This window comes from Martes martes (genome assembly GCF_963455335.1).
Source record: "Martes martes genome assembly, chromosome: 9".
Taxonomy (NCBI): Eukaryota; Metazoa; Chordata; class Mammalia; order Carnivora; family Mustelidae; genus Martes; species Martes martes.
The window spans coordinates 73,743,929-73,771,744 of record NC_137896.1 but is presented as its reverse complement, the minus strand read 5'-3'; the positions used below and the strand labels follow the sequence as shown (position 1 = coordinate 73,771,744).

Below are 27,816 nucleotides of genomic sequence, written 5' to 3'. Positions count from 1 at the left end.
TAATGAGAGTTTAAGGATTATCTGTGGTTTAAATTATTGGTGCTGTCCATATTATATAGATTACTTGGTGCTAAATATAATAATATTGAGTACTTACTGGAATACTATTTTGAGTTCCAAGTTTAATATTTAAGGTGGGTGAAGAAGATAAAATGATATTAAAAACTAAAGAACTGGACCTATGAAGAAAAGCAAAAGTGTGTCTTTTGATTTGTTTTGCCTGGGAAAAGTAAAGGTTACGTGGAAATGCCATTGTTAAGTACATCCAGAGGTATTTCAGGTCGGTGTTTCTCCTGGCTCCTTTCTAGGCCTTTTCCTCCAAGGGTAGCAGACAGTATGCATCAACCTCCTCCACCACCGCCACCCCACAATTTTCCTCCAAACCTTTACCCATGAAACTTAACTTACAAGTTTAGGTACCTGGTCTCAAGACTAGACCTCCATCCTAAGCCCCAGTCCGAGCTTTGCAGTTGTTTCCTGATTGTTTCTACTCCAAGTAGTACAGGCAAGTCAAGTTCACTGTAGTATCTGAAAACTAAGTTCATCCTATTCTCCCCAGCATTACTCACCAGTTCTGGGCTTCCTCTCCTGATTCCATTGCGTTCACAGTGGTAGTGCCAATTTACCTTTCCACCTAAACACAAAGCTTATTTCAGCCTTTTTTTTTTTCTTCTTTTCCATTGGCCCCTCCATCCTATTAGTCATCAAATTCTATGAGTTCAGCTTCTTCAGTGGTTTTTCAAATTTATCTTCTCCTATTTCCCAAGCTATTGGTTCATGGCTTCATCAATTTTTGCCCAAATTATAAGTAGTAGTGATGTTTCACTTAAGCCACAGTGGCAATAACCAAGTTATTGGTCAAAGATTATCTGTAATTTTGTAATTGCATCTTAAATATTATTAATTATTATTAATTAATATAATATATTATTAATTATAAATATTATATAATTTATATTATAAATATTATATAATTTATGACATTATAATAATCTATAATATCATAAATATTATTAATTATATTAATATAATATAATATCATATTATTAATTATTAGTATAATAATTAATAATACTATTAATTAATATTTCCTTACTCTAGCATCCTCAGCACATCTTCTGTCAGTGTTATTTTTGTAAATTAGCAATCAGGTCATCCCACCATTTTTTAGAAGTTATTTATTTATTTATTTACTTGTGAGAGAGAGTGTGTGTGAGAGTGGTTGGGGGAAGGGACAGAGGGGAAGGGAGAGAGAGAGAGAATCTGAAGCAGACTTGGTATGGAGCCCAATTTGGGACTTGATCCCCAAATCCTGCTGGAATATGTTTATGTTTGTGTGTGTCTCTCTCTAATATATCTATATCGATATCTATATAGATATAGATATATAGTATGAATTATGCTGTATTAATTATGAATATATATTATATATTACACATCTACAGTATGAGTTCATTAATATATGTATATTCTGTATATTCACACACATATGAATACACATATATGAATATATTTATGTATATAAATATATAAATGAATAATACTACATATATATATAACCTAAATATTCTTATGTAATCTGGACTATATGTTCCTTGATGTTAAGAAGTGTGTTTTATTTATTCTATATCACCAGGACCTAGAAGGTCAATAGATTTTATTTGAGTAAATGAGTATTGCTTATTGTAAAGATAGTGACTACCTGGTTTCTATTTCCATGAAGATAAAACAGCAGAAATTATACTTCAGTCTTTGGGTTTTAGGAAGAATAGGTGAGATGCTGGAATGCATTATTTATAACTCTAATAATTTTATGAACTCTTTTCTGTAGTACTTTCTTTCATGGGTCTAGATTTTTATTTGTCTAAGATGGTTTAGGAATTTCTCTGCTTGGATTTATGCTGCTAGATCAAAATTAATTTTCTTCTGAAACAAAAATAGTTTCTCTGTTAGATCACAATAAATTTCACCAGAGAAATGGTGCACACTGAACTTAGCCCAAGGAAATGCAGTGTTAATGCAGAGGACACAAGAAGGTTAAAAGAGAAAGACTAGGTTCAATTTTAATTATGACTTCCACTTGCCTATTATGTGACTTCTTTTTGGAACTTAAAAAACTTGATTTTAAGTCCAACACTAATTTTCAGTGCTTAACTAGCATGGCTGAAGATGTTGATCTAATAATATTTCTATTTCCATTCTTATTACAGAATGAACTTAGTAGAAGTCAAGATGTTAATCAGAACCATGAGCTGCATTTCATGCAAAATGGTAGGGACAATGACATAGCAAGCTGTTAGTTTTTCCCTTAGGAGTGCCAACACGATGTTTCAGGGTTTTTTTGTTGTTGTTGTTGTTTTTTTTTTTTTTAATAGAGAGGTTGAGTGTAATTCAATGGTGCTTTTGAATATTAGCAAGTCATTTTCCGTAGACAAGAGTTATGCAGCTTTTGAAATAGATTTGTCAGGAATCTGCCTCTCATCTTTCTCCTGTGGTTGCTGAACCCAATCTGGAGTCCACATCCTGCAATATGTAGATAAGAGTATAGCCGTCCTATGTCTTTTAACTCTCTCAGGGAGGCAAACATGATACAAGGACAATTAACTGTTCAGTGTATGCCAGATTAGAGATTAATTCATCTTTCTGCAAAAAGGTAGAATTCTAGAATGGGATGTTTCCTTAAGTAGTGAGTCTCCCTTTACGGAAAAGGTTCAAGCACATTTAGGCTGATTTGTTCAGTGCTGTATTCCAGAGTGCTTGGTGCAGAGAAAATACCCAATAAATATTTCATATACAAATGAATAAAGCACAAAATGCATGATGCTTAAATTAGCTTATGCTGTATAATGGACCATCCCCCAAAGTAATAGTTTAAAACAACAATGATTTATTATTTTTCATGATTCTGTGGCTTGGCTGCAGAACCTGAAATGGTTTCACATTTCCGGGACCTCAGCTCTTTGGTTGAGATAGCTAGGTCTCTCTCCCGGTGTGTATATCATCTTCAGCCTCAGTGTTCCAAGAGAGTGAGAATGGAAACAGCAATGCCTCTGCTGGTTAGGCTTGCAACTCACTTCTAGGTCATTCTATTGGTCAAGAAAGTCACAAGGCCACCTCAGAAGAGGTGGGAAAATTGACCCTACCTCTGGATGGGAGTTGTTGCAAAGTCTGTGGCTGTTTTTAATCAACCACAGATGACCAACTTTAAAAAAAACCTTCTAGGGAATTCTTGTAATGAATGAATTCTTGGTCTACCCAAGTTCCCAGAGTCCTTCCAACTCTGAGATTCTATAATCCCAACAAGCTGAATGGATCTCTAGAAATGTTCTAAGAAAATAATTACTAACTTGTGGTATCTGGAAACTTTAATCTACTTCTGGTAAGATAATTTTAAAAATAATTAATTGAATAATTCTTTTTCTAATTATTATTATGATCAAGAATTTATATCTTCCTGGGGTGCCTGGGTAGCTCAGTGGGTTAAAGCCTCTGCCTTCGGCTCAGGTCATGATCTCAGGGTCCTGGGATCGAGCCCCGAATCGGGCTCTCTGCTGAGTGGGGAGCCTGCTTCCCCCCTCTCTCTCTCTGCCTACTTGTGATCTCTGTCTGTCGAATAAATAAATAAAATATTAAAAAAAAAAGAATTTATATCTTCCTTTAAGCATTTCAAATGCCCATCAGGATTTTCCTGTTAGTGAGAGTGATATTTACATGTAGTTACAGTCATGTGTAACTAACTATATTTAATTCCAGTGTATCAGCAACATTCTCCTTTCCTTATGCTTTGTTGATCATTCTATGAACACTGGGTAAATTCTTTACTCTTAATTCATCCATCACATACTGACATTTTAGAAATCACTGAGCTCAATAATATAAAATGTTTATTTTTTTCTGCTTCAGAGGAAAGTGCTTTTATTGTCTCAGCATTTACTGCTATTTGTTATAAAAGTTGTAAATCTTCCACTTTTCTTTATCCTCTTATGATACTTTTTACAAAAGATTGTATGTGTTTATTTATTTATTTTAGAGAGTGTGGGCGTATACATGGGCATGAGGGGAGGGACAGAGGAAGAGGCAGAGAAACTCTAGCTGAGTCTGTGCTAAGTGTGGAGCCTGAAGTGGGGCTCAATCCCATGACCATGAGATCATGACCTGAGCTGAAATCAAGAATCGGTCACTTAACTGACTGAGCCACTCAGGCACCCCCTTCTATGACACTTTTAATAAATTAAATATATTCTCTTGAGACTATTTTAGTGATAGCAGACTCACAGATGTATGAATGCAGAGATCTCATATAAGCAATTTACAAATTATATATGTGAAAACTGTAAAATTATTCCACTGAGGAGCATCAGAACACAGTGGGAAAAGCAGTATGGGGAAGACTGAACTACTGATAGCTAAATTGTTACTTATGGTATAAAAGCAAGTACTATAGGGGCACCTGGGTGGCTCAGTGGGTTAAGCCTCTGCCTTCGGCTCAGGTCATGATCCCAGGGTCCTAGGATGGAGCCCCACGTCGGGCTCTCTGCTCAGTGGGGAGCCTGCTTCCCTTCCTCTCTCTCTGCCTGCCTCTCTGCCTACTTGTGATCTCTCTCTGTCAAATAAATAAGTAAAATCTTAAAAAAAAAAAGCATGTACTATAAAATTTTGCTAGTATATTTTTGTATGTGCATGCAGTTGAAAATCATATATATTTTTTATAATTTTTGACAAATACTTAAAATATGACTATTTTAGTTATCATTGTAGGAATCTGTTTTGTTTAAAATTTTTAGTTTGGCATTAAACTTTCATCTCAAAATTCCACATTAATATTTCTCTCTTCCTACTCTTCAAAAATAACACAAACTCAAAGCACCTCATAGCCATTTTGTAGAAATAAAACAAATTTGTCTTTGTGGAATGGATATGCCAGGTCCTGAACATATTGATAATTTTTAAAAAAGATTTTATTTATTTATTTGACAGATCACAAGTAGGCAGAGAGGCAGTCAGAGAGAGAGAGAGAAGGAAGCAGGCTCCCTGATGAGCAGAGAGCCCGATACGGGACTTGACCCCAGGACCCTAGGATCATGACCTGAGCCGGAGGCAGAGGCTTTAACCCACTGAGCCACCCAGGCGCCCCATAGTGATAATTTTTAAAAATATTTTATTAATTTATTTGACAGAGAAAGAGCACAAAGGAGGGAAGTGGCAGGCAGAGGGAGAAGCAGGCTCCCCGCTAAGCAAGGAGTCTGAGGGAGGACTTGATCCCAGCGTCCTGGGTTCATGCCCTGAGCTAAAGGCAGGTGCTTAACTGACTGAGGCACTCTGGCATTCCTGGATTGTTGATAGTTAACCTGGTCAGGTAACATTCCCAGGAAATCTTCTACCTGTCACTTTTTTTTTTTTTTTAATTTGGTGCAGAGAGAGAGAGACAGAGACCACAAGTAGTCAGAGAGACAGGCAGAGAGAGGGGGGGAAGCAGGCTCCCCGCCGAGCAGAGGGACCGACGTGGGGCTCGATCCCAGGACCCCGAGACCATGACCCGAGCCGAAGGCAGAGGCCTCAACCCACTGAGCCACTCAGGCGCCCCTACCTGTCACTTTTTTAAGAATGAATAAATTTTGTTTCTTGGAGAAGTTTTAATTTTTACAGAAAGATTGAACAGAAAGTATAAAGAGTTCTCATACACTCCCATGCCTCCTCTCCAACCAGTTTTCCCTATTACTAACATCTTGCATTGGTGTACATTTGCTGCAAGCGATGAATCAATATTGTATGTTATTTACATTAACTAATGTCCACAGTTTTCATTAGGGTTCACTCTTTGTGATGTATAGTTCTGTGGGTTTTTGCCAATGCATAATGTTATGTATCCACCATTATAGTATCATACAGAATAGTTTTGCTGCCCTAAAAATCTACTTTTCTCTCTATTCCACCTATTCCAACTTTCCTCCTTCCTTCCCCAACCACCTTTCTTTTTTAATACCTAAATTAAGCCTAGAATAATATTAATTAGTTTGAGCTAAGAATTTGCTTAAATAACCAATGATTCCCCATGGCAATCAAAATTTCTTAATCATTTAGATCAGCAGTGTCTAATAGAAATATGATATGATCATATGTGTATTTAAAATATTCTAGAGCTGCATTTAAAAAGAAAGAAGTAAAAATAATTTATACTTATTCCAATATATTGACAATATCAGTTACAAAATATAACCATATAAAAATTGAAATGTTTTAGTTTTTCTGTACTAACACTCAAAATCTAATGTGCATTTTTTAAAAAAAGATTGATTTATTTTGGGGGGAAGGCTGGAGGGAGAGGGTGAGAGAGAATCTCTAGCAGACTCCCCACTGAGCCAAGAGCGTGATCCAGGCCTGGATCCCACCCCCGACATCATGACCTGAGCTGAAATTGAGTGGGATGCTTAACTGACTGAGCCACCCAGGCCCCCCTGTAGTGTGCATTTTAAATACATTTCAGTCTAGTCACACTTAAAGTGCTAAATAGCCACAAGTGGCCTGTGACTAAGATATTGGACAGCACAGTCCTAGACTGTGAGCAATCTGAAAGCAGGTTATCCTGTCTCCAGGGCCTCTGGAATAGGAACCAGTGCATATTTTTGTAAGGTATACCAGAAACATTAAAGGGGCTCTCTAAACCTTTGCATGCTGATACTTGTATGGTCTGCGACCACTTTCCTTTAAACTTCCTTTCCAGTTTTGGAAAAAGTGGAATGGGGATCACACTCATTCCAGCATATCAAACAAATGAGTACTGGCCTTCCTGACTCTCAGAAGCCCTGAATCATCTGAAATGTTGACTCATGAGCCTTAGGTGACTGAAATGTAATGTGAATCAAATTTGCCTTCCAAGGCATCGTTTTGTTTCCACTTTCCTCCTCTCTATTTGGGTGACTCATCTTTCTACCATGTAGGAGTCCAGCAGCAGGCAGAGCCCCAAACCCTTCTGAATGAGCTGACTTTGAAATGGCCCCAGTCCTCCAGACTGTCCATGCCCAGCTGTTTTGCTTGCCTCATCCAGGGTCTGTAGTTTGGACGGAGAACGACCTTAAAGCTTCACCAACACCATCCCCTCCCCCCCCCCAATATATATATTTTTTTCTTTAAGGTGGTGAAAGTAGTAGTGATGAGTTGGTCTGGTAATTAAAGTTTGGAAAAAAATGTAATCTTTTTATTTCAAAATCTTTTAATACTTAGCGCATACTTAAATCCTAGGGCCTACTTCACACTACCTTTCTCTACTCTGGGTTTTTCCCTTTCCTGGGTGGAAAGTTACCACCCCTAGTCCCCCAGGATAACGCCCTTCCGGAGGTGTGGGCGAGGAACCCTCAACCCTTCCGGGTAGGCAGCCTGTCCTGCCGCAAGCTTACGCAGCACTGGAACTGCAGACCGACCTCCAGCTCTAAGCAAAGCCAAGACTCCAGCCCACGCCCCCTTCTCTCCAAGGGGAAGGGTGGGGTTCCCAGTTCCAAACCCCTCCCATCGAACTCACCCCAGCCGGTAGGAGAGAGGAAGTACAAAAGGCTCCACCCACCTTTCTCTCTTTCTCTTTCCATTGGACCGGCTGGTTGCCCATCGTTTCTATCCCGTAGGCGATTGGCTCCCTCCTCCCGCGCCAGTCCCTGCCTCTCCCGCCAGGGAGGGTAAGTCACGCCAAAGTGGGCGGAGAATCCACTGGCCTCTCTCCTTCGCTCGTCTGGGCGGTGGCGGCAACTGGGGACGGGGCGGGTGGCGCATCACGGGCGCAGAGGCAGGAGGAGCAGTCTCATTGTTCCGGGAGCCTTCGCCACTGCAGGTCTCTGGGATCTTTCGGCCCTGCCCCTTCAGTCCTCCCCAACCCCCACAACCGCCCGCGGCTCTGAGGAGAAGCGTCCCGTGGAGACAGCAGCTGCAGCATCATCTCCAACCCGCCAGCCATGGAAGACATGGACCAGTCGCCTCTGGTCTCCTCGTCCTCGGACAGCCCGCCCCGGCCTCAGCCCCCCTTCAAGTACCAGTTCGTGAGGGAGCCCGAGGACGAGGAGGAAGACGAGGAGGAAGACGAGGAGGAGGAAGACGAGGACTTGGAGGAGCTGGAGGTGCTGGAGAGGAAGCCCGCCACCGGGCTTTCTGCAGCCCCGGTGCCCACCGCCCCCGTCGCTGGCGCGCCCCTGCTGGACTTCGGCAGTGACTTCGTGCCCCCGGCGCCCCGGGGGCCACTGCCGGCCGCGCCCCCCGCCGCCCCGGAGCGGCCGCCGTCTTGGGACTCGAGCCCTGTGTCTCCTGCGGTGCCCGCGCCTTTCCTGCCCTCCGCTGCCGCAGCCTTGCCCTCCAAGCTCCCCGAGGACGATGAGCCTCCGGCCCGGCCTCCCCCCCCTCCTCCGGCCAGCGTGAGTCCTCAGGCCGAGCCCGCGTGGACCCCACCCGCCCCGGCTCCCGCCGCGCCCCCCTCCACCCCGGCCGCGCCCAAGCGCAGAGGCTCTTCAGGCTCAGTGGGTGAGTGCCATGCCCTCCCGCCTCGCGTAGCCCCTCGCTCCCCTCCGTCTTTTGTGTGCACCCCCAGATGCCACGGGCGGAGCCCTCCTCTCCGCCCCGAGGGGCTTTGTCCGTGGACCTCCGGGCGAAGGCGCCCCCCCTGGTAGGAGCCGTCAGGAGCAGGGTGGGGCGGCCAAGGAAACCCGGGCTTGTTCTTTATTGTCTGTCTCGGTTTCGGGGAACACGTGCACCCCGCCTGCTCCCGGCTTCTTCCCTCTGGTCCCTGTTCTGCAGCGTCCCGGAAGTTAGGCACCCACCCCTAGTAGGAGCTGGGTCTGTATCTATGAACTAGGATTGTGGATTCTTTGGGCTGGTTAGGCTCCCGGGTGAGGATGGAAAGGCCTTGGCGCCCTTCATCTTTTGTCTACCAGTCTGGGTTGCTCCTAGGGAAAAGGCGCAGTTTTGCTGCTAGTCTGTTTGCCGGCATTGAGCCCTGGCCCCCTCCTCACCTTCTCCCTGGCTTGGGTGGCCCCCCAGCGCCTCATTCCCCTCCCTTTCGACTCTTGGCGCTGGTGGGGAGCTGGCCCAGTGGAAAACATCCACACTGACCCAACTGCAGTGAAGGGAGAGCGCCTCCAGTGGTGTGGCGCGTGGAGAATCGGGAAGGCGAGAGTTCTGGCAAAGTCCTGCCACCGCCCAGTTTATCCGCGCTGTGATGTGGCGACTCCCCGGCTGAAAGGAGCCAGGGAAGTGGGATCTGAGCATCTGTGGTCCGAGGGGGCGCAGTTCTACCAGGGTCTCAGCTGCTGAGTGAGAGGAATTGCTGTCAGTGTGGTTTAGGCTCTTGATGCATTATAATTGAATCGGAGAGGAAAAAAAGCAAAATGGTTGACATTCTAAAAGAAGGGAAACCTGTGTGTTTTTACCGCTAATAGGCCAGTTGAATTTGTGGCAGATTTGCCACCAGACTTAATGAAATGTTTTGAGAAAGGTATTTTCATGTAGTGGTTAGAAATACTATTTCTTAGAAGTTCTGTGTTTTAGGTCTACAGGGACAAATCTGCATAGTTATAAACATTAACAAATCTTTTCATTCACTTTAGTACCTGAATTCATATATATATATTTAAAGGAACAGTGTTTTATTACCCTTTTCATTTTGGGAAATTGTTTATTTTGGAAGAGAAAAAAATCAAGTTGGTTAGAGATGGAGAATCTTACTAGACAAGTTATCAACTTACTAGCATGTATCTTGTCACTTTGGGGCAGAAGGGGTCTCACCAGCAAGCAGTAGGACCTTTATGTATAAAAGGGTGAGAATCTGGTAGTTTTAACTGCTTGTTGAGAAATCTTCATTGCCTTTTAGGATTTTAGAAATGGTTCATTTTCTAGAAGAAAACCAATCTGAGATCACAGATTATTTTTCAGTTCATTTCTCCACAACAAGGAAATAAGCCAGTTGTGATGTTTCTGAATAACATCTTGATAATGACATACCCCAAATGACATACCCCACACTCAAAACACTAATCATTACCCATAAGATATTAGAAGATGTGGAGTAACTCAATCTTTGCCTTTTCTGAATTAAAAAACACGTTTAAGAGAAACTAAGGGGAGGTAGAAGAATAAAGAGTAATAAGAAATTTGCAAGTGGGAAATCTAATGATTAACAAGGGCATACTGATTTGTCATCTTGTATACCAGCATGGGAACAAAGGGAAGAGTTCTGATCTTTGAACATTAGGGATTCAGGAGATGACAGCATTCTCTTGGAATTTTGACTTTTGGAATACTAAATTTGAAAAACAAAGGATAGGGACTAGTGCCTACTCAGGGACTCTTACCTATATAGTTCCCTAATTCTGCATTGGTTTCAATGCAGAATTTCAGCTATTACAAAACTTTACTCATTTAGTAAACCACTGACTATCACGATTATTCATGGATAGTTAAACCATTTTTGTGAGTCTTAGGTTCTTAACAGTTTGTTCATTCATTCAGCTGATGATTGATTACCTACAAAGGGTCGGGTTGGTTCTATTCTAGGCTCTGAGGGTATAGCAATGAGCAATGAGCAAAACACATGTGCTCCCCATGAGGGGAGTACAGTAATAAGCACATAAGTAAGGAACTCAGAATAGTGATAAGTGTTATGAGGAAAATAAAAAGGATGATGGTATGGAAAATGATTGGGGTGTGGGGGAGTGGGGGCTGTTTTTAAGTAGGGTAGCATTGAGAAGTGGTTTTGTGAGGAGGTGAGGTTTGAGCTGCAGATAAAAATTTCCAAGCAACCCGTAGGAGGACAAAAGCCTTGAGGCAGGAATTAGCTTTGTGTGTTTGAAAGTCTAGTAAGAAGACTAATGAGAAAAAGTTGCAAGACACTGGTGTCAGGTGAGGATGGGGAGGTGGGCTAAACGTAGATCATCTGGGGTCTCTAACAGGCCAAGGTAAAGAGTTCTACTTTAAAAAAAAAATTCTTTATTTTAGAAACATGCTCCTTAATAGTTATATTGTGATTATGGAGCAAAAATATGGTTTTGAAGATTTGGAGGACCTGTGAGGACTGATGGGAGTAAAGACAAGGTGAGAAGTGTATAGGGCATGGTTAAAAACATAGAGTAGCCCGATGGGAAGAAGGTTATATTTACTGAATTGGGCAGATTCCTGACACTTGGGCATTTACATTGTAGTTTACATTATTTTTGAATAAACTCCGATTCCCATCACTAGGAAAGTAGTAATTTTACTGTTTTCTGTTGTGCTTGGAGCATGCCCACTGTGATGCAGTAATGAAGTGAGACGGAAGCCTCCCACCTGATGACCATTTTTCATGGAGAAAACATTTGGCTTCACTTTGAGAAGGTGGTTGGTTAAAGGGCTTTGAAGAAACGTGAGGAAAATTCTGGATAAAAATTGTGTTGAGGGAAATGCAAACATCATTAACATGACATTGAGCTAGTCTCTGAGCATGTTCTAAACCAGTGTTAAGATTGAAAATGTGATAGATTGGGTTCTGAGGCATATTGAATACTACTAAATTAAGATACAAGGGTTTTAGCATCCTGTTTTTAATCCATGCTCTGCCATCCACAGTTGCTCTTTTGGTAATTTATATTATGAAACAAAAATGTTTGTGTTGTTTCCAAAATGTAAAGTTCTTTCCTTATTTTTTACCCATGTCCTGAATTACTGCTTTATTCCGTGGGAGGCCATTGGAGATTATTGAACTGAGGCATCATAAAAGCAGTGTTAGAAAAAAAAAAATGAATTGGTGACAGTATTCAAGATAGGATGGAAAGAACAACAGGGAACTATTTAGAAAGCTTTTGCAGTAGTTCTGAAAGAGATGAGTAGAGCCAGTTCACTACTGTTTCAGTCAGTGAAAATGGAATAGAAGGGAAGAATATAAGAAACTACAAGAAGCATCGTTTTTTTGGCTGCAAATCTCTATTTTTATGGTTAGGTTAAAAAAAGGTTTTATGAAAGAAGAATTGATAGGACTCAGAGGCAAAAGATGTAAATAGAAGGAAAAGAATGTTGGTGCTTACTAAATCAATTTCAGACTGTCCAAATATGTTATTTGAAATGGAAATTTGGGGGCACCTGGATGGCTCAGTGGGTTAAAGCCTCTGCCTTTGGCTCAGGTCATGATCTCAGGGTCCTGGGATCGAGCCCTGAATCGGGCTTTCTGCTCAGCAGGGAGCCTGCTTCCTTCCTCTCTCTCTCTGCCTACTTGTGGTCTCTGTCTGTCAAATAAATAAATAAAAGTCTTAAAAAAAAATTGAAATGGAAATTTGTATAGAATTGAATGCTGCTTATAGGTGTAGCTTATGGCTTGGGATTAAAAATTATTAGTCTTTTTTAAAGTCATTAATTATGCGATTAGATACATTGGCATAAGAGCACATAGTAGAAATGTTAAAAGATTTTCAGTGATGTATAGTTTAAAATCTTAAGTGCTAATTCTTAATATAAAATTCAAGTAAACAGTGATGTGACTCTACCAGGAAGCATTTGCTTCTACAGAAGGAACTATCTCATACCCTATCCATACCCTGTCCTCCTTTGAAAATGGTAACAAGGAAAAGAACTGATGAATTTACAGATTCTGAATAATTTTTGTTAAGCCATTTCTAATTTCTGACTGGGAATAAAAATTGGGAACTGGTATGCTCCTTATGTATAAGTTGAGTTACATTTTAGATTGGTTCCTAGCATGCTCTGTGTCAAATTTATAGTCCTTTTTAGTAACTGGCAAGCTCCCTCAAACCTTTTTAAAATGAAGTGGTGGATATATATTGAACCGCTGATAAATACCTCATTACGAGGAATAGTATTTAAAAACATGCTATTTTAGCACTATATCCCTGTAAACTTGGAATATTTGCTATCTTTTTTTTTTTTTTAAAGATTTTATTTATTTATTAGAGTGCACAGCAGGGGGAGTGGCAGGCAGAGGGAGAAGCAAGCTCCCTGCTGAGCAAGGAGCCCATGCGGGACCCAATCCAAGAACCCTGGGATCATGACCTGAGCGGAAGGCAGATGTTAACAAACTGAGCCACCCAGGTGTCCCAAGATTTGTTATCTTTATAAAAAAATTTTCTAAGGAGCATATTATCTATTATCTAATAATTGGCTCTGTTTTATATGTAGTTATTTCATAATCTACCTAAAAGCAATTTATTTGAAAGACTACTGATGCAAGGCCCCAAATTAAATGGCACATTTTAAAGGTACTGTGCTAGCCCAGGAAAAAGTACCTACTCAGTGGATGGTATTTCTTCTTTCCTGAAACTTCTGATTAAGTAGAAGTAATGTTGTAGATACACTAGTCTTACAGTACATTCTTTGAGACTTTTTGTTCCTTTTCTAAATATAGAATCTAGAAGGTCCCTTTGGGGGTGACAGCATCAGAAATGGAAACTGTAAAGGCAGACCATAATTCTTCAGTGTTTAATAGGGTGAATGTGACTTTTGTGGCTGGCTTCTAAGGGACATAGACATGCAAAAAGGTGGGACCCAGCTTCACTGATGCTAAGTTCTTCTTAGACTGTTGGCTAATGATTCTTTTTAACTCTAAAAGAGGAGCTAATCATTTTATGTTTAAGCTGTTTTGTTTTTGGAATGGTGTTTATTTTTAAGTTGCTTTGCTCATGTATTCTCATAACATTCTATTCTTATCTCATTGTATCTATCATACCATATATGGTAATGGTATGTTTACTTATTTCTGTTCTCTGCCAGATGGTATGCTCCTTTGGGTAAGGGGCTATGTCTCTTTTTTCCCTTGAGGAAAAGGACGATGTGACATATCTTCATTGCTGAGCACAGTGCCTTAGATGTGGTGTAGGCACTCAAGAGATTTGTTGAATGAATATGATATTATAGATGAAAACTGACCTTCAGATTCTCTATAGCCCTAGAATTACAATATTTTCTCTCATGAATTCTTATGAATGAAAGCATTTATTTATTTACATGTACAAGGTATATGGATGAATCATTGATGAATCTCTTATGGGTGGTTAATTGGGTTGTTTCTCAACTTTTTCTGTTATAAATAATGTTGCTGTTAACACTTGTATATACTTCTTTGGGAATACACATTGTTTTATGTGTTGTAGGATAAATTCATGCAAGTAGAAATTCTGGTTCAGAGGGTATCTGTGTTTAAAACTTTGAGAATGCCAAATTGTATTACAAAGAGTTATTGGAGCCTCTAGTCATACCAGTATTGTGCTTAGAGTATCTTTTTCCTTATGTCTTTACCAATACGGTGTATTGGTAAGACTAGTAAATGGATTAGGAAATTTTCTTTTTTAAAAAATTTACATTTCGTAGTATTTTTTTGGCTTATGTGCCAGTAAGTTTTTTTCTGATCACAGCTTTTGACTGTTCTTCCTTTAGGTTTTTGTTCTCACAGACTTAGGAACACTTCATCTATTGTAAGGAAATTAGCCTTTTGTTGTGTCCTGAAAACTTTTTTCATGATTGGTTATTTGTATTTTGATCTTTGGCATATTTTTTTGTGCAGAAATTTTATGTAGTCACATTTATCATTTTCTTTTATGCTTTTGAGTCATACAAGTCATTGAGTTTTGTGTAATTCTTAGGAAGACTTCTAAGATTGTAAAAGATGCTCCCATGTTTCCCTTAGTACTTTTATGATTTTTGTGATTTCATTTTAACATTTAATTCTTTCATTCTCTGTAGTTTATTTCATTTTAGGGAGTAAAGTAATGATATAATTTTACTATTCAACATGATTTCTCATTTTTCCAAACGCCATTTGTGTTGAATCATCCATCTTATCTTTACTCTTTTAAAATGACACTTTTGTCATATGCTTGTAGAATGGGTGAAATATTTCCTCTTCTGTTCCATGTCTTTGTCTTTTCATGTATAGGTACCAAACTGTTTTAATTGCTATAACTTTCAAATGAAATACTAGCTGATAGCATTTTCCAGAATTATTTTTTCTGGCTATCAATGCATGTATAGTTTTCTACTTTATCTTTAAAATTTGTTTATTTAATCCCCCCTCTCTCTATTGGAATTATAGTGTGGTTACATTAAATTTATTCATTAATTTAGGGGAGAATTGATGTATCTTTTTTGATTGATATTACATATTTTTTCTACAAACCTGGTTTTTATTAACATGTATTTTTTAAAATTAGTTTATAATTATGTGAAATATAGGCTTTAAAAGGCAACTTTCAAGTATTCTGGCCCACTTAGCATGAAACACTTGAAATTCTGGGTTATATAGGTATTTGACCTCCTCTTTTCAGTTGATCATGCATATAGACTGGTAAAAAGAAGTCATCTCACTTTTTGGTTTCTCAAAAAAAAAAAAAAAACCGACTTGAGAAGGGAAGAAACATTCTCTATACTCTTGTAGTTAGAGCTGTAGCTACTAAATATTGGATTATTGTTTTAGCAGTCTTTGAATCCTTAAGTGGCCCACTGGTTTTAAAAACAAAACGAAACATGATTTCTTTAATAGCTTATTCTTCCCACTGATGGAATTGTGAGAAGGCGGCTCTTAAAGTTTTGTTGTTTATACAGGTTTAGCAGTTGTCTGGTTATCTTGGTGGTCCCTTAGAAGTTCAGTGTTAGTTAAAAAATTAGCACACTCCTTTTTTTTCTTTTCTTTTAAAGCCAGGCTTAGGGCTAAATAAGGGGACAAAAAGATGAGTAGAGGGGTTCTTGGGTGGCTCAGTGGCTTAAAGCCTCTGCCTTCGGCTCGGGTCATGATCCCAGGGTCCTGGGATCCAACCCCGCATTGGGCTCTCTGCTCAGCAGGGAGCCTGCTTCCTCCTGTCTCTGTCTCTGCCTGCCTCTCTGCCTATTTGTCTGTCAAATAAATAAATAAAATCTTTTTTAAAAAGACTACATTATAAAAAGATGAGTAGAGAGAATTTATGAGAACTGCATGTAGCAGATAAAGGGAAAAATACAAGACCCTTGTTGTAAAAAACTTTCTGCTGTCTTAAAACCAGAGGAGTCTTGTGATTGTACTGTAGGGGTGATCATAAACTTACCTACTTGTCAACATCTTTTGTGAAAAGAGAAAAAATCTTAATTGGGTTCTAGGTTGGCCTGCATATTTTTTGTCTCCAGTTTTACAGATTGACTTGTGACTTGAGTAATTGGAGGGTGCCACTATTAGACTTAATTTATCTCAGTGTTTTGACAGTGCTAGGTAAACCTGACCTAGAGCATGAAAAACATTTTTTTAAAGATTTACTTATTTATTTAGAGAGAGCATTGGAGGGGGAGCAGAGAGTGAGAGAGGGAGAGAGAAACTTAAGCAGACTCTTCACTGAACATAAAGCCTGATGCAGGGGTCAATTCCCACGAATCATGAAAGCTGGACCTGTGCTAAAACCAAGAGTCAGTTGCTTAACCAACTGTACAACGTAGGTACCCTGAAAAACATTTCTTAAAGCTACTGCTGTCTTTGATCTAAAAAAAAGAAGGGAATTTCCTTAAAAAATTTTTTTCTTTGTTTTAAGGAAATTAAACCATGTAAATCCCTTTCATAAATAGCCTTTAAAACTTCTCAGTTTCAACTAATCAACAACAATGTTAAATTATAGGAAGGTTTAATATTAAATCTATCAAGTTCTGTTACTTTAATTTTTATGCAAAGCAACTTGATAAAAACAAAGAGAGAGCTGGAGAGGGAGAATCTCAAGCAGACTCCCTGCTGAGCACAGAGTCCAAGGCAGCGCTCAAACAATGTGGAGATCAGGACCTGAGCTGAAATCAGGAGTAGAATGCTTGACTGACTGAGCCATCTGGGTGCCCTTTATTCCACGAAACTTTCTTTTGACCCTCTTAACTAAAGTTTTGTTAATGGAACATGTTCATCAGGAGCTATAGTTAAGTTTAGCACTGATAGAATCAAACATATGTATTTTAAAATTTCCTTTTTTTTTTTAAAATTTTATTTATTTGACAGACGGAGATCACAAGTAGGCAGAGAGGCAGGCAGAGAGAGGAGGAAGCAGGCTCCCTGCTGAGCAGAGAGCCCCATGCGGGGCTCGATCCCAGAACCCTGGCATCATGACCTGAGCTGAAGGCAGAGGCTTTAACCCACTGAGCCACCCAGGCGCCCCAAACATACGTATTTTAATTGCTAAAAGAGATGTGGGCAAAACTGGTGAAAATTGCTTCTATATGATAGAGTTTTAGTATGTTTACATTGCCTTGTTTCTTTTGGAGGGACTTAAAAAGTTTATACTTTTTGTTGTAGAAAATTTGAAATGTAAAGACAGAATAGTGAATGAAAGTTGACTTAGCTGTCACTGAGTCCCAATAGCCATCAACCCATGGTCCATTCTCCCAATCCCACACCCTCATAAAGATTTTGCAAACTGTAACTACTCCTTTTTGCCAAACATAACTGGAACACTCAATAATCAGATGGTTCCCCAATATATTTCACAAAAATTAATGTTATCAAATAACCATTTAGTGTGTATATGTTGTGAATGGTCTTTTTTGTTTTTATTTTTTCACCAGTTTTTTTAAAAAAATTAGAATTCAAACGTCTACATATTACAATGGATTGATTTGTTTTATGTCTCATTACCTGTTCTTTGTTCTCTTGGATTATCTCCCCAAAATTTATTTGTTGAAGAATGCTCATACACTTTTTTTCATTTTAATGTTTGTATTAAGATATAATCTATATACAGTAAAATACATAGATCTTAAGTTATAGCAGTTTTATGTTTTGACAAGTGTATCCACTCATTAGCCCACACCACTGTCAAGATAGAGAACATTTACATCATCCCAGAAATATCCCTTGGGTCCTTGTAGTCAATTAAATTCAATTCTTGTTCCAACCTTCCTCCAGCCTCCCTCAGTCCCAACCAACATTGTTCTGATTTCTTTCACTGCAGATTAATTTTGCTTGTTATATTGCACCATGTGAATGGAATCATGTGGTATGTACTCTTATGTCTGATTACTTGCTTTCAGTATGTTTTTAAGATTTATCAATGATGTTGCAGGTATCAGCAGTTGGTTCCTTTTTACTGCTAAGTAGTATTCCACGATAAGACTATACCATAGTTGAATTAGTCACTTGTTGATGGACTTGGATTATTTATAGCTTCTGGCTACTATGAACAAAAGAATGCTATGAACATTCTTGCATAGGTCTTTTGTGGACATAGGTTTTCATTTCTCTTGGTAAAGAGAGTAGAATTGAGAAGAGTAACTAGTTAGAATTGCTGAGTCATGAGCTAAGTATATAATTAACTTTATAAGAAATTACCAAACTGTTCTCCAGAGTCCTTTACTTCCATCAAGTCAATTTATTTCCATCCAACTCACAATAGGAGAGTTGTGGTGGTTTCACATTCTCACCAACATTTGATAATCAGTCTTTCTCATGTTAGCCATTCTGGTGGATGCATAATTGTTTTTCATTGTGGTCTTAATTTAGATCTCCCTAATCATTAATGAATTAGAGGACTTTTTTTTTTTTTTTAAAGATTTCATTCATTTATTTGACAGACAGAGATCACAAGTAGGCAGAGAGGCAGGCAGAGAGAGAGGATGAAGCAGGCTCCCCGCTGAGCAGAGAGCCCCGTTCAGGGCTTGATCCCAGGACCCTGGGATCATGACCCAAGTCCAAGGCAGAGGCTTTAACCCACTGAGCCACCCAGGTGCCCCGAATTAGAGGACTTTTACATGTCTATTGGCTACCTGTATGTTTTCTTTTGTGAAGTGTCCAAGTAATTTGTTGTTACATTGTTGTTACATTGTCTTGTATGTCTTTTTCTTACTGCTCATAGGGAGTTCTTAATATATTCTGGATGAGAGTCTTCTGTCAGATATATACATTGTGAATATATTCTAATCTGTATCTTGCCTGTTACTTTTGTTGATGGTTTCTTTTGATGAGTATGATTTTCTAATTCTGAAAAATTCTTAATTTATCAGTTTTTACTTTTATGGTTAGTGCTTTCTGTGTGCTGTCCAAGACATCTTTGCCTACTCCAAGGTTGTGAAGACATTCTGTGTTTTTTCCAAAAGCTTTATAGTTTTAGCTTTTATGTTTAAATCTAGATACATCTTGAATTAATGTTTGTCTGTGGAAGTGTTACAGTTTGGGATTTATTTTTTTCATATAGATATTCAGCTATCCCAGAGATTTTTTTTTTTTTTGGAAAGAATTTGTCTTGCTCTATTGCTTTGGTGCCTTTGTTGAAAATCAGTGGCCATATAAGTATGTCTGTGTTTGTACATCTATTTTGTTCTGTTGATCTATTTTTTGGTATCCTTATACCAATACTGTTTGCTATAGCTTTGCAGTAGTCTAAAAATCAAGTAGTATGCCTACTCCAAATTTTGCTTTTTTTCCCCCAAAGTACTATTGTTCTTTCTAGGTCCGTTATATTGACATACATATTTTAGAATCAGCTTGTTCATGTCTAGAAAATGTCTGCTGGGAATTTGATTGGGATTGCATTCAGTCTAGAGAGCGATATATGGAAAATGATATTTTAGGGTTTGAAACAGTGTTTATCCCATAACAAGCTAACAGGATAGCTTGTCACAGTTTCTTGAATGCTGGCAGAAGACAAAGATGCCTGGGTCAGGGACAAAGGACTTTATTACTTATAGCAGTGATAATAGCTGGCATATCAGCATTTTCTTTTCTTTTTTAAAGAGTTTATTTATTTATTTGACAGACAGAGATCACAAGCAGGCAGAGAGGCAGGCAGAGAGAGAGGAGGAAGCAGGCTCCCAGCCAAGCAGAGAGCCCGATGCGGGACTTGATCCCAGGACCCTGAGATCATGACCTGAGCTGAAGGCAGAGGCTTAACCCACAGAGCCACCCAGGCACCCTCAGCATTTTCTTATACAGGTATCCTAAGCCCCATTTCCCGTGGGGCAATGCTAAGAGGGCCAAGTGACACTTAAACTTACTGTGCTGTATTGCAGGAGAGGAACCTTGAGCTTAGGGAAACTGAATATATATTACATAGTAGGCATGCCTGCCTATTCCACTTATTTTGCATACGATAATTATTTGAGATTCAAAAATCAATATATATATGTAATATATATAATTCTATATATAATATATGTCTACTCATATTTACCACTTCTTTAAAGAAATTATGAGATGAGAATATTTTGTATTTACTCAGATATTTAACATTTTTGTTCGTTGTTTCTGAAGATCCAGGTTGCTACCTGGTATCATTTTCCTTCAGTCTGAAGAGCTTATTGAACATTTATTGTAGTACAGATCTCTTGGTGACAATTTCTTTCAGCTTTTGTTTTCATCTTTTATTATCTAGTAATGTTTGTATTCATCTGTATTTTTGAAGCATATTTTTTTTAAAAGATTTTATTTATTTATTAGAGAAAAGGTACATAAGCAAGGGAAGCAACAGGGAGAGGGAGAAGCAGACTCCCCACTAAGCAAGGAGCCCAATGCGGGGCTTAATCCCAGAACCCTGGGATCATGATCTGAGCTGAAGGCAGACATTTAACTGACTGAGTCACCCAGGTGCCCCTTGAAGCATATTTCTGATGAATATTGTCAGTCTTGTTGTTCATGGTAGTTAAGTTCAATAGTCACAGAAGATACTGAATTAGCGAATACTGAATCGTTGCTTCTAGAGGAAATACAGGGTTAGGTTCCTATGAACCGCTAGTCATACCATTTTTGTTAATGATGAATATATAACTTTGTTTTATGTGTGTTTATATTTAAAGATGCATTATTTAATGTATATTGTTGATTTATTAACATTGAACTCATGGCCAGTATTACGTAACTCATGCCTGGATGAAGCTTATCTAAAACATGTGTTTTCTCTGTAAGGCACATCATGGCCTTCTTGTGTTTAAGAACATCAGACAGTACTAAAGCACCGTTCTTAGAGGACAATTTAAATAGCACAGTCACCAAAAACATCACACACAAAAAAGAAAAAATATGGCATTAAATAAACTGCAAAAAGTATACTTGTTTTCAGTATGAGAGCTGAAGCAAGAAGGCATGGGGCTGCCTTGTTTGACCTCACCTGGGAACATATGCTGGGTTCGCTGCTCTGCACACATCCACTGCTATTAAGTGTTGATTTGGGGAATATCAATTTAGTGAGTAGGCAGTGGGCAAATAGGCAATCAGTGAATAATAAGAATTGACTATATATAATGGTAGTTGGTAGATTTTTTGTCACATAAAGATATTATCTTTTGCATTCCATTGTCTCTAGTGATTGGTTAGGCCATTCTTATTATTGTTTCCCTGCCTTTTTCCTTTGTTTCTAAGATTTTTTATGTGTTTGGTTTTCAGCAGTTTGATCTTGACAGTATACTTCTTTGTGGATTTGTGTTTATTCTACTCAGTGTTTATTCATTGAGCTTTCTTGGTCCCTTGAGCTGGTATTTTCCATCACAGTTGTCAAATTTTAGGCCATACTATCTTTACTTATTTATTTTTCTGCTTCAGTCATTGTTGGCTGTTTTGGGGACTCCAATTACATATAATTTAACTGCTTGATTGTCTCACAGGTTGCTGAGACTTCTTTTTTTCCCCATGCTGTGCTTCAGTTTGGATAGTTTCTAATTGCTCATTCTTTAGGCTTACTGATCTTTACCACCCAATCTGCTTTTAGGCCCATCTAGTGAATTTTTCTTTCACTTAATATAATTTTCTGTCATAGAATTTTTAGTTGGTTCTCTCTTCTGGACTGTATTTCTCTACAAAGATTCTCTGTTCACTCATTATGCCCATCTTTTGCTGTATATACTTGAGAGCTATTTTAATTTTCATTATAATGTTTGCTAATAAAATGTTTACTTCTTTGTTTATATTAGCTGTTTTTTCTTATTTATGGTCCTATTTTCTTTTGTCTTTTCATGTTGAGTAATATTTTATTCTCTACTGGTTGTCATGGATGTGTTGTTAGTGTTGTTCTGGAAGTCACTTAATTCGCTAGCAAATCATCTTGATCTTTCATGTCATGATTTTAAAAGGAGGGTCCAGAGCAGGTGTTGGCTTTTTTTTTTTTTTTAAGAGTGAAACAATAAATATTTTAGGCTTGTGGTCCTACAGGTTCTTTTGTAACTACTCAAGTTTGCCCTTATAATGCCACAGTAGCCATAGACAATGCATCACACAGATGGACTTGGCTGTCTTCCAATATAATTTTAGCCCAGAAGCCATATTTTGCTGATTTTTGGTCCAAATCTAGACCAAGTAACCTAGACTAGGTAACCTTTAGGGTTAAAGTAGTCTTCCTTTAAAGGTATGCCTTTTCTGGGGTCTCATTTTTATACTTGTGTTCAGCAAGATCTCTCCACTCTGGTTTGTCAAAAACTTCTGGTCAGGTCTTCCAGTGTAGAGTCTGACCCCCGAAATATCTGTTCTCCTAAACTCTATCATAGATTCTCTGCTTGGCCTCTGTAAGTCTTGTGCCATATATGTGCAGCATAGTTGAGCCAAAGATTTCAAAGGGCCCTCTATCCAGATTTCTGGAGCTCCTTTTCTATGAAGTTTTCTTTTTTATGTTACCTTGCCCCACAAATTCCAGACAAGTCAGCAGCTTCTTCAACCTAACAAGAGTGCAGTATTCTTGGCCTCCTGTGCTGTAGACAAAGGGCTTTCAAGCAGAAAGCCAGGGCATCATCTGGTATGCTTCTTGCTTCTCAGGAATCACCCCCTCTGCTTCCTGTTGTCCAGTGTCCCAAGATAGTTGCTTCAATATTTTGCCCTGTTTTGTAGTTATTTATGTTAGGTTAATCTGATGGAATTATTCTCATAGCAGAAATTCTCTATGATTTTAAAATGCAGTTTATTTCCTGTCTTTTATGAATTAGTTATGATTTTTATCAACCAGTTATACTTTTGGTTGATAAGCAGGTTTTGAAATGAACATGTCAAGAAAAATATTCAATATAAGAGTGTGTGAACATTAGTGAGATCATGATAGCCTATTTTAAATTGATGAGTAGTAAGTTCAAAACTGACATACCACTTTTACTTTTTAAAAAAGTGACTTACTTAAAAAGATAAATCTCTTCAGTGAACTTTAATTTTGAAATCAATCCTTGTGTGATGGAAATAATTAGTATTCAAAGTATATACCCTGAAACAGTCTAAATTTACTCTCTAGATTTAAACTTGAGTAAGGAAATGAAACTAGCATTAGGACCAACAATTAGGAATAGTTCATTTGGAAAAAGTGGTTTTATGAAGGGTATTCATCTTTCATACTGTCAAAAGTGTAATGATTCTAGTCATTTTACTGAGGGTAATAAGGAAATAAATATCTATCTGATTATAGTGATAGTTAAATTATAATTTTCTAGCTTTGTCATTAACTAGCTTTGTGACTTTGAATAAGTTACTTAGTTTTCTGAGCTTAGATAACTGGAAATAGAGATTAGAAAAAATAAGGATGAGTGTGTTTTAAAAAGAAAGTAAGGCTGCATATGGTGAATTTGTGTTTTACTGGATGTGAGCATTTTGATACACAGGAGGTGGAAGAACGGGTTTGGTTAGGAAGAGTCATTGAAATAAGTTTAGATAGCTAACTTGGGGGCTATATATTGCAGGGCTTTAAGAGTTTCAGGTAAAATTCAGTGGATAACTGGAAGCTTTTAAATGTTTTGTGCAAGAGAATATATAGAATTACTATTTTTTAACTTTCTTATTTTTTAAAGATTTTATTTATTTGACACAGAGAGAGAGAGAGAGACGGTGAGAAGAGGGAACAGAAGCAGAGGAAGTGGGAGAGAGAGAAGAAGGCTTTCCGCCGAGCAGGGAGCTCAATGCCAGGCTTGATCCCAGGACCCTGGGATAATGACCTGAGGCAGACACTTAACGACTGAGGCACTCAGGCAGCCCTAGAATTATTCTTTTAGGAATATTAATTTGATGGTAAGAGAGACTTAATAGAATAATTCTGGCTTCCTTTTTGCTTATTATTTAGTGAAAACTTGTTTGTTTAAATATGCCACTGTGTTTTTACTTAGTGTGGGTAGAATTAAGACCTTAATATTATTTTTTTCTGTTTGTGCAGAATAGCACAAATGAAGTTGATGACTGAAGTTTCAGTTTCATCCAGTAGTTAGAATTTGACATAATCACAGATCATAGAAAGAGGGGGTGTTGTTTATCTTTTTTGTAAACCTAGTAGTAGTATATGTGTATATGTAACATGTCTCAGTAATGTTACACTTTTAATATAGTGTCCCTGATTATAAAACAGTTTATTATTCACTTGTGAAGGTTAAGATCTTTTACAGAAAAAGGAAGACTAACCTAAAATCAGTGATTTTTTTCAAAACAAAGTAATTCTTTAGCCTTAGAATTTGGTAGCTTATGATATGTAAGTGTTGTCAATCAAAAATTTTTAATATTTTAAAATTCTAAATTTATAAAGTCCAGGGAAGGAGGTGCTGCAGAATGGTTAAAGAAAAGAGCATAGACCTGTATACTCTCTGAATTGAAATCTCAGATCCATCATTTTTCAGTTTTGTGACTCTGGGATACTTACCCACCTTTTTATGCCTGTTTCTTCATTTCTGAAATGAGGATAACAGGAGGACCTAACTTTATGGGGTGGTTTGAGCATTGAAAGAGCATTTGAAATAAATGTGCCTGGCCAGCATTACTATCTCTATAAATATTATTATATTGTGAAGTAGAAGCAAATAACCAAATATTTCAGATAATTAACAGGGTATTTGCTGGATCACAATTTACCTTAATTTGGGAAATCAAACTTGAGGGGCTGATAAAGAAAGAAGAATTTACACTGGTTGCATTTATGCATAAACTAATCCCTCCAAAAGATAAAACACATGAACTTGAGAGTTAGACATGTTTATATCCTTGCTCTCTGGCTTCCTAGCTCTGTGACTTAGAGCAAGTTGTTTCTAATTCTTCCCCCTTTGTCCCTGGCAACATTTTGAAGAGGTACTGTTATTTTACAAATTTTACACTTATTTTACAAATGAGGAAATGAGGCACAGAAGGGACAAGTAGTATCTTTCTCAAAGTCACACAGGTTTAAGTGATGAATCTGGGATTTGAACCCAGACAGCTTGATCCCATGATCACTTTGTGAGAAGTCAGAGCAATTCTTCTTGAGGGCCAAGTGGTAGTGACTTCTTCTGTTTTTGTTTTTGTTTTTTCCCTAAGTGCTTTTTGAAATGCAATACTTATTTCACAGTTAATTTGGACTGATTCTCAATTTGTGATTTTTCTTTTTTCAAAATTCAGTGAATATTTGAAATACCAATTTGTAAATGTTCTCATTTGGCCAAGTGCCAGGAATATAGTTTCCACTATGAGAGAGTCTGGTATTAGATAGGAATAAGGATACATGTTAAAAAATACTTTAAATTTTTGGCACAATTTTGGTTGCAGTTTGTTTTCCCTCTAATTTTAACAGTAACATGTTTCGAGTTCACTTTTGAAGAAGACTGGCCTCTGCATTAGTAACTTTTAATTATATTAAATAGATGAAAAAACAGCCATTTTGTTAAGGAGTTGCTACCTTTTATTTAAATGGAACACCTGTGTAATTATTTGGTTCTGTTCTTTGATCCCCAAATCTCAGTTTTGTATAAGATTATAATATATTATTTTAACTGAAAGGAATTCTCAGATTCTCTCATCTTACAAAAGAGAAACTGTATTAAAGACGATCACATAGTAAGTTGTCTTTTGGAAGTGTGTACACACTGGGGCGTTTGGGTGGCTCAGTCTGTTGAACCTCCAGCTCTTGATTTTGGCTCACATCATGATCTCGGGGTCCTGAGATCAAGCTCCACATCAGGCTCCGAACTCAGTGCAGTGTCTGCTTGACCCTCTCCCTCTGCTCCCCAATCCCTCTGCCCACACGCGCTCTCTCTCAAATAAAACCTTAAAAAAAAAAAAAAAGGTGTGTATACATGTGTATGTGTTATAAAATCTCATAAGGTGGTTTGACTTACTGATTTGGATGAGTTACCCTTCCAACCTATTGTTCTAGTTATAGAAAACCTTTTTAAATGTATACCGTGGATTTCCCCTTCAGGATTTCTCAGGATTCCTGAGAATCCTTCAGATATGGTATCATGCCCAATATGGATTTATCTAAAATTTATATGATATTGTGAATTTAACTCTTATTCACCAAGGGGGATGACTTTGGGAGACATGTCCATGTTCATGATAGCCACATCTCTGTTTTTTTCTATTGATCAACCGTGCCTAGGTTGTCCTAAGTTGTCCTTCCCGATAGAAATGTCCAGATTTAGGGGCACCTGGGTGGCTCAGTGGGTTAAGCCTCTGCCTTCAGCTCAGGTCATGGTCTCAGGGTCCTGGGATTGAGCCCTGCATTGGGCTCTCTGCTCAGCAGGGAGCCTGCTCCCCCCCCCCCGCCCCCACCTACTTGTGATTTCTGTCTGTCAAATAAGTAAATAAATAAATCTTAAAAAAAAAAAAAGAAATGTCCAGATTTATTAGGTCCTCTACACTAAAGGAATATCTTCCTGTCATTCCTCAAGCTATTTCAAATTGTCTTTTGCTAGAAGCCTTTCTCTAGTGTAAACCACAGAAGACCTTTAGCTCAGGATCTTCCAACTGCAGCTATAAAGTGACATTGTGCAAGCTTAATATGCCAATATGTAGTATATTAGTTGGCTTGGGCTGCCACATCAAAATACCATAGACTGGGTGGCTTAACCAACAGAAATTTATTTTCTCACAATTCTGGAGGCTGGAGAGTCTAAGATCAGGATTTAGTCAGGGTAGGTTTCATTCTGAGGCCTCTTTTCTTGGCTTATCTCTGCCATCTCACTGTGCACTCACTCACATGGCTTCTTAATGTTGCTCCGAGAGAGGGAGAGGAGGAGCGGGGACATGGAGGAAGTGTTGTCACACAGGCATGAGCAAGCTCTTTAGTGTCTTTTCTTATAAAGGCACTAACCCTATCAGACTATGGTCCTGCTGTTGGAAGATCCTACTTCAGAAAATAAGACAGATGAAAAAAAGATAGAAGAAACAAAGGCCCAGATTGTAACGGAGAACAATTTTAGTACCAAAACATCAAACCCTTTCCTTGTAGCCACACAGGATTCTGAAGCCGATTATGTCACAACAGACAGATTACCTCCTGTAATCCTAATGACCTCCCAACAATTACAGGTTGTTTTTAACCTGTAAAATGGGGGATATTAACTCCACTTATAACAAAAGAGTTTTCCTGCATGTAAGACAGTTAGAATAACAAGTATCCCTTGGGATGCCTGGGTGGCTCAGTGGATTCAGCATTGGACTCAGGATTTTTGGCTCAGATTATGATCTCAGGGTCATGAGATCCACTTTAGGCTCTGTGCTGAGTGTGGAGCATGCTTAAGATTCTTCCTCTCCCTCTGCCCCTCTCCCCCATCATGTGTGCGTGCTCTCTCTTTCTCTCTCTGTATCTCTCAAAAAAAGAAAAAAAAAAGAATAACAGGTATCCCTCAATGTTAATTTTAAACAAAACAAGACTGATGATAATAATTATCTTCCTAATGACAATTAGTGTTTTCTTTGCAATTTGAACAGTGGTACATAGTGTTAATATCCTCACAGACTAGTGTACAGTGACTATTGGAATGTTTTCCTTTAGAGATAGACAACCTGGAATATAAGAACATATGCATGATTTTCTTGAAGTGTTCTTCTAAGCTGAACATATGCTAATAAAAAAGGATTAAGCAAAAGTAATTATTAATTTTATTCAAATGCATTTTTAAAATTTTGGCCTTGATTAGGGCAAAAAAATTTACTTATCCGAAAATGTGAATAAA

At 38.3% G+C, this 27,816-nt stretch overlaps 1 protein-coding gene across 2 annotated transcripts in view; it reads left to right on the top strand.

Annotated features, from left to right (window-relative positions):
- Positions 1-7,727: 7,727 nt before the first annotated feature.
- Positions 7,728-27,816, top strand: part of RTN4 (reticulon 4) — a 73,316-nt gene continuing 53,227 nt past the window's right edge. Inside the window, exon 1 of one of the 2 annotated variants that reach the window (XM_080812631.1) lies at positions 7,728-8,499. In XM_080812631.1, the coding sequence (XP_080668757.1) occupies positions 7,941-8,499 (559 nt within the window). In that variant the 5' untranslated portion in view covers positions 7,728-7,940. The remainder of the gene's footprint in view (positions 8,500-27,816) is intronic. The other variant, XM_080812629.1, reaches the window with a different exon arrangement.